Source organism: Rosa rugosa, chromosome 3, assembly GCF_958449725.1.
Source record: "Rosa rugosa chromosome 3, drRosRugo1.1, whole genome shotgun sequence".
Taxonomy (NCBI): domain Eukaryota; kingdom Viridiplantae; phylum Streptophyta; class Magnoliopsida; order Rosales; family Rosaceae; genus Rosa; species Rosa rugosa.
The window spans coordinates 13,372,039-13,379,539 of NC_084822.1; the positions used below are offsets into that span (position 1 = coordinate 13,372,039).

The 7,501-nt window shown below is 37.8% G+C and overlaps 1 protein-coding gene across 1 annotated transcript; it reads right to left on the reverse strand.

Moving 5' to 3' along the window:
* Positions 1-1,153: 1,153 nt before the first annotated feature.
* LOC133737268 (disease resistance protein RPV1-like) lies at positions 1,154-5,254 on the reverse strand. The gene is made up of 5 exons (XM_062164865.1): positions 4,764-5,254; positions 3,287-4,388; positions 2,843-3,118; positions 1,363-2,727; positions 1,154-1,328 (listed from the first exon to the last, which is right to left on the reverse strand). Exons 1-4 carry the CDS (start codon positions 5,252-5,254, stop codon positions 1,423-1,425), a joined length of 3,174 nt encoding a protein of 1,057 aa, XP_062020849.1. The 3' UTR covers positions 1,154-1,328; positions 1,363-1,422.
* Positions 5,255-7,501: the final 2,247 nt, after the last annotated feature.

The following is a 7,501-nucleotide window of genomic DNA, read 5'->3' on the forward strand; positions in this document are numbered from 1 at the left end:
GATTGTAATTAAGAGATTTTCTTTATCTTGAATGGGTCGAACCTAACATAATAAAAACTCTATTTTTGTCAATAAAATAGAGCGAAATTATGTTGGGTATATTTATTTACAATTTTTGCTGGACCAAAATTTATATCTTGCGCTCAGGTTTTGATATAATGATCTAACGTCATTGATGAAATAGCTAGCTGTCCTGTCCTCCAAAACCACCACAGCAGCAAGAAATGATTCAAACCTGTTCCCGTGAACCCAAATCTGCCAACCAGAGAAAGTTAAAGATATAAACAGCTTCAAAAAAACAAAAGAGGAACTAATTTGTACAAATCAAACGTTTGTGCAAAGATCAACTGTGCAAACTCTTTATTGAGGAATGCAGAGATGAGTCCTAATGTGGGGTCATCCTGTATTCCTGTTTATATAGCAACTACCAACATATCCGCATACGGCATATCCGCTTGAAACCAGTGTTGGATTTCATTTTATGCTTTTTTCGTTTCACTTGCTCAGTGATTAATACGAGCACATGCAGTGCCAGCGGTACTCATTAACTCAGTAAGTAGCTACAGATCTGAGATTTCATTATACTTCAGAACTTTCTAATCACCATCATCACTCAGTTTCCTTTCACAATCTCGTAGATTTCATCATAGTTCAGGACTAGTATTAGATTATTACATTACAAGTAAAAAGGTCCAATAAGGACCTATTATAGTATTATGAGACCAATAGCATCTGCATCTCTGACATGGCCAATAAACAGAGTAAAGGTGAATATCAGATGAATTTGTTCTATTGTGATCCATAGCAATAATGCAATACCCACAAGTTGACAAATTTGTTGATGCATTCCGCTTCCTGATAAATCAAGTGCACGTAAAGTGGATGCACAATCAAGGGATGCGAGGAAATCAAAATTAGATAAATTGCATCCTCTCGCAGTGAATTGAAGCCACGGAAGTGCCAAATTGTCCAGATCCAATGAACTGCATCCTGATACAGAGTCACGGTCATCATGTGAAACCTCTGGGCAAGTTGGAAGCACTTCACAGTCCACCTTATTTGGGAATGTTACGAGTTTTGGACACTGCAGCAAATAAACCGTCTCTAAATTTTGCAATTCAAAAATGCTGCAAGGTAGTAAGGTTTTGACGATCATGCACCTTCAACATCCGAAGGTCAATTACATTTCCAATGGATGAAGGCAAAGCTTTGATGGCAGTGTCCATTAGACTCAAGGATGTCATGTATTTCATCTCTCCCACAATTTCTGGGAAACTCTCCAGCCTTCCGCAAAAGTCAAGACTAATGTTTTGGAGGGATCTCATGCTCTTCATATTGTTGTATGATATGACTGCAAATGACCTTCCATGTTCTGACGATATTTTTATCAGAAGGGATCTCACGCTCTTCATAGCAGAAGTACTACTCTTTCATATCTTCATCACTTTCATCATCTAGAAGGTAATCATCTTCCAATTTTTCATCATCTTCGTCTTCAGATTCAGCTTTTGTATTTACAAGGTGGACACCATAGCTTTTACAGCTCACTGAACCTTGGCTAGTCTGTTCCAATCTAACTCGGCAGCAAAAAGGCAGGGATCGACGATAGGCAAACTTAATGAATGGAATATAGAGCAGCCACATATGAGCTGAGTGCATGTCTTTTGCTTCAAAACTAAAAGAACGCGTAACAATGCTCTCTTCATCAATGTCAATTCTGACGGCAAAAGAGCAATTATTATATGCAGATTCTTGTTCTTTTGAGTTAATTTCTTCAACAGAAGCAGCTGCAGCACAGATAGCCAACCCTTTGGTCCCTACTTTGAAATTTCGAGGGATTTCAAAAGAAAATTCAGATGTATCACCTCGCGCCTTCAAATCTTCATGGTGGTTGAACCACTTTGGAACAGCACTTCCAGGAAAGACAACTTCAAATTCAGATTGCGTACAAGAGAGAAAGAGAGAGCAGATCTTATCCAGTAAAATATGTTCAATCTCTGCCATGCCATGAGAAAGACTAACACACAATTTTTTACAGTTGAACAATGTGAGACATTTGAACATTTGTGACTCTTTATGCTCCAAGATGTTTGACAGTTTTGCAAATCGTTCCAATGAAATGCAATCAGTAGCATTCACCCAATCTACTTTTGGTGGAAGTTCAGGAATTTCTTGAAGCTTATTGCAACCACGAAGGTTAAGATTACTCAAGTCAGGTTCTGCCGAACCTGATTCTGCACTCCACTTTGGAAAGGTGACAAGTTTTGAGCAGTCCTGTAGATCAAGAGACCATAGATGACACAACTTAAATATGCTGCATGGCAGATTTGTAAGGCTTTTACATCCTCTAATTGTTAACTCTTCAAGGCTAATGAGATTTGCAATTGATGATGGCAATTCCTTGATGGCAGTCCCCGATATATCCAAGCTTGTCAAGAATTCCATCCCTGGCACAATTTCAGGGAAACTCTTGAACATTTTGCAACCTTTAAGATTTACATATTCCAGAGATTTCAAGGAGATAAGTGTTGGAAGTCCAGTAAGATTTATGCATCCAGAAAGGCTCAATGCAACCAGCTTCTCAAGGCCAATAGAATCACCAACCTCATCTAAACTTGTACAGTTGTTCAGATTTAAGACCTTTAAATTTGGGAATCCAGATAAATCAGGGATTTCTCTCAGCAATTGGCAGCCTTCCAAATTTATATATCTCAGACTTTTGGACAGCTATAAGAAAAACCAAAAACAAAGAATGGCATAATAAGACACATATTCACAAGCTTAATTATAAAACTCAACTCTTCAAAAATAAATAAATAAATAAAATAAAATTTGAAAATACCTTGAATCTCTCACCCAGTCGTGACATGCTGCTGCGAGGCATATTGAGTTTAACAAGCTTCTTTGGAATAAAATTTAATGGCAAACATTGAAATGGAAAACCAGGCCAGTCAATTAGCTGTAACTTGTCCGGGAGATAATCGAACAATCCAGAAAAAGATGCATTACAATTTATAAAGTATTTAAGATTTTTCATCCCTAAGAAGCTTGTAGCACTCAATACTATCTCATCTGGGTCCGGCAACTTTACCATTATCCCTTTAATTTTATTGGTTCCCTAATATGAAAAATAAACAGTATTAACACTGCAACTTCTTCATCAAATAAAATTGCAAGTATTCCAAGATGTTATTTTCAAACAGGATTTGTAATTGAAAAAAAAATAAAAAAATTTGTAAATATGTAATAACATAATCATAATCATATAAGGTGTTGTTAAACTCACAGTTCCTTCTGTTAGAACTTCGTAAACATCTTCGTGAAACCACAATCTGCTACGTTTAGAGGGTTCATTTGGAGACTCATTGTGCACTATTTCTTTTCCCATCTGTTCCAGCAAGTTGTCCATCAAAATGAGATTTTCTTCATTAATATTTATGAAGGCCTTTTCTTGGAGCACACTAATACTATTCTTAGGGTTCAGGTCACCACCTTCTAGTATTTGTATCACATGGTTCTTATTTTCCCCATTGAAGAAACATGCAATGTCAAGAAAAACTTCCTTCTCTGGATCATCCAATGCATCATAACTTATTTTAAGAGTTTGGTGAAGGCTTCTGTTGCAAAATTTCCAGTTACTATCCTTTGCCTCTTGCCATTCCTCAACAGTTCTTCCACACAGAATTGAACCTAAAACTAACAGAGCTAATGGAAGACCTTCAGCATACCGTACTACATAATTTGCAAGTTTCACAAAATCATTTGAAGGTCTTTGTCCTCGGAAAACATTCCAACTGAAAAGCTCAGAAGCTTCATGATAATTTAATTTCTTGACTCTGTATATGAAATTGACCTGATGAGCAATTAGCAAATGGTGATCTCGTGTTGTAATGATGATTCTGCTGCCCGAACCAAACCAATCAGATCCTCCTGCTAATTTGTCTAACTGATTTAATTGATTCACATCATCAAGAACCAACAGAACCCTTTTATTCCTCAACCTTTGCTTTATCACAATGATCCCGTGATCAACGCTGGTCAACTTTAATTCTTGCCCTCTTAAAATCTGGGAAAGAAGCATCTTTTGCAGTTGAACTAGGCCTCTGTAAGGCATTGAGCTTTCTCTCACATTTTCCAAAAAACAGCTGCTCTCAAATTTATGAACAATTGAATTATAAACAGCTTTAGCAATTGTTGTTTTACCAATTCCACCAGTTCCCCATATCCCCACCATACGAACATCATCCCCGCCAACGCCTACAAGCTCAGCCACATCTTGTACACGAGACTCTATTCCGACTGGATACTTTGCCACATCCAAATAGATACGATCTAGTACATCAAACGAAATGTGTTCAACAATTTGATGAATAAACTCTGACTCATACCTGCCAATTTAAAGCAGACAAATGTTTAATGAAGTAAGACTTTGCTATAGCCCACATATCCTTCTTTTATTAATTTAAAAAGTTCCCACACATGCTGCAACTGATATAATAGAAGTTACTGCAAAGATTAACTGAGAGGAAGAGAGGTCCTTGGTGTAAGTTTTGGTTGGTTGAAAAGGGGGACATCAGAATCAGGTCCTTGGTGTAAGTTTATCAGTCCAGAATCAAATTATGGTAATGGATCTAGGTTGGGATCAAAAGAGAGGTTTATCAGATTTCATTGAAGAAAAAAAAAAAAAAAAAGGCATAAACAGAAGATAGCCTTGAACCATAGATCAAAGGTACTAAAGCCACTATAAATAGTTAGAAATATACCCATCCGAGAAAGTCCATCCAGGCAAGTTTGCTGCTTGAGCAAGAGCTTCCCTCCATTGGTGAATCTTCTTATGGAATTTGTGTTCAAGCTTAGTAAGTGCCTCGCCGAAATTGCCTGTTTGATAACGTACATCCGAAGAATCCACCTTGTAAAAAACGGGCAAAATCATTTGCTTCTTTGATTCTTTACATCGGAGGATTGTAACAAGTTCTTCCAAGCACCACGCTGATGATGCATAGTTTTCAGAGAAGATGATGATAGAAGCCTTTGATTCTTCAATTTGTTTGACAAGCGCTGGTGATACGGCCTCTCCAATCTGAAGACCGTCATCTTTGAAAGTTGAAATTCCATTCTGAACCAAAGAGTGATACAAATGACTTGTAAAACCGTAGCGCGTGTCTTCACCTCTGAAACTGAGGAAGACATCATATTTCCAAGACTTGATAAGGGCGGAAGAAGAAGAGGAAGGTGCTACAAGCTGAGTGGCCATTGAATTTGATTCAATGATAGCTGGAATCCGGAGTTAACAAAGCAGTCTCTAAAGAGCTCCCTCTCGATAAAATCAAACGGGCGACGGAGTTCCCGATCCATATTCAGAGGTTGTTTTATTTGTTTTTATTTTCTTCTTATTATTATTTTACTCTGTTAGCGTAATAATTGAGGCGTGATAGAGTTGAAAAAGAATATTGGCCAGCAAAGAAGAAAAGTGGAACACGGCAAAATGTTGTGACGGACCCAACTTTGGATTCCTATGGTTGGCGTGATAATTTAAGCAGAACTGTTTGAGGAGGGTTTTTTTTTTTTTTTTTTTTTCCGACAAAAGTGTTTGAGGAGGGTTGACCAGTATCATGTGGCAGATACTGATTTTGTCCCGCTCAGAATTAAAATATTTAAAATTTGCAAATTATTATACGGGACATTTCAATTTACAGCCAAATTTAGTTACACCTATTAGATTAAACCTATTCATAATTTTTTTACACCTAAATCTGTGGAATAGGTTAATTAGAGAAACAAAATCTCATTAACTGACATAGAAAATAAAACATATTTTTGTCAAAAATTACTAAATATGCCACAAGCTCTAAACAAATACACTTGATGAACTAGATCTTTGATTGAAGCTCTCGTAAGTAGTAATCAATACCTAGATCAAGGTTTATATATGATTTTTTATGTTTTGTGGTATGTTTTTTTTTTTTTTTCTATATAATAGGTATGTTATCTTTTCCACATAAACACTTGAATGGAAAGCAAACATAGATTTTTTTTTTTTTTTTAGAGAAAGATATAATTTTATTAACTTATCCATGGCCAGAAGGTACGTACATCATATGCTGTCTTATACCAAATAAAACTTAGATGGTCTAAACTACCAAACACATGACAGGTAACCCTCACTGTTGAACAAAATAAGCACAACTTTTGACCTAGCCAATGAAGGCAAATCCAACACTACCTAAATTCTTGCTAGAGTAACCCTAATCGCCTAAAGACCTCAATTGGTGTACAATTAGAGCAACTAAACTTAAATAGCAATAGACTTGAAGCTTCAACTGCTAGGTACCGAAAAAAGGAAGCCTAGAGCTTACCTTTGCCCTTCTCTATAAGGCTAATCTCCTAAACAGTTTCAGTAGTAGGGTAAGTACGACGCAAGGGATTCCTACTCACCATCTTCTGAGGACGAGGATTCTTATTCTTACTCCCCAGATGTATGCCAACCTTCTTCTTCAGGATGCCTTGCTCACCCTCTTTGTCAAGTTCCACCAAACCCAAAGCATCCAAAGCATCTGCTTGAAGAGTAAGAAGCTTACCACCAAGGATAGTTTTAAACTTCTTTGGGGAGGGGGTACAGCCTCCATTCCTGCTTCTTTTCTTGTAAACCTTAGATTCCATCTACACATCTTCAGTAGGAGGAATGACTTTCAGAACAGCCTCCATGGAGGCCGATCCCAAGACCTCCACCTCATCCATATTCGTCGTTGGCTGCAGTGTCTCCTCCTCAGCCATACTTTGCACGTTACCAGCAGAAGAATCCAAACTTGAAACCGATCCTTCCCTTCTTCGAATGACAGGCTTCTTTTTCTTTAATAAAGAAGGAGAAGATAAAGGTAAATCACGACTAGCTTGGGCCGAGAAAGAGAAAGAACCACCAACAGTAGAGGGGCCGCCAAAGTGCAAAACCCTAGGAGTAGAGATTGTCGCATTAGGGTCCTCACACTTGGTCCCAAAATGAGTAATCAGGCCACATTGAGAGCATCTACCCTTGAGGTGTTCAAACTGAAATTTCAAAATTGGCTCAACTCCTTTAGCCAAGAAAATTCTGCGTTCAAAGAGAATGGGTTTGGAGATATCATGTAAGAAGAAAATTCAAATAACTCCTTTCCGGAATTCTTTCTTGTCATAATCCATAAAACCTCCCAAAAAGTTCCCAATGAGAGTAAAATTATCAGGTTCCGCATACAGCGGCGGGATGCCTGACACTCGAACCCAGATACGAACATGTTTCATTAAAACCTCAGTAATGGGTAAAACTCCATCGTACTCCTCCAGACAGACCGGAGCACGATCAAAACACCAAACTCCTGTCTCGGACCTTATTCCTGTCTCGGATTGATTCAAAAGAGAACAAGATCGAAAAGATTATCCTTCCTTTCCTGTACTCTAAAGTCTCTTTCCACCATCCATGTTCGTAGGAAGTGAGATTTGAAGGCAGCAGAGTCCACAGGTTTGCGAG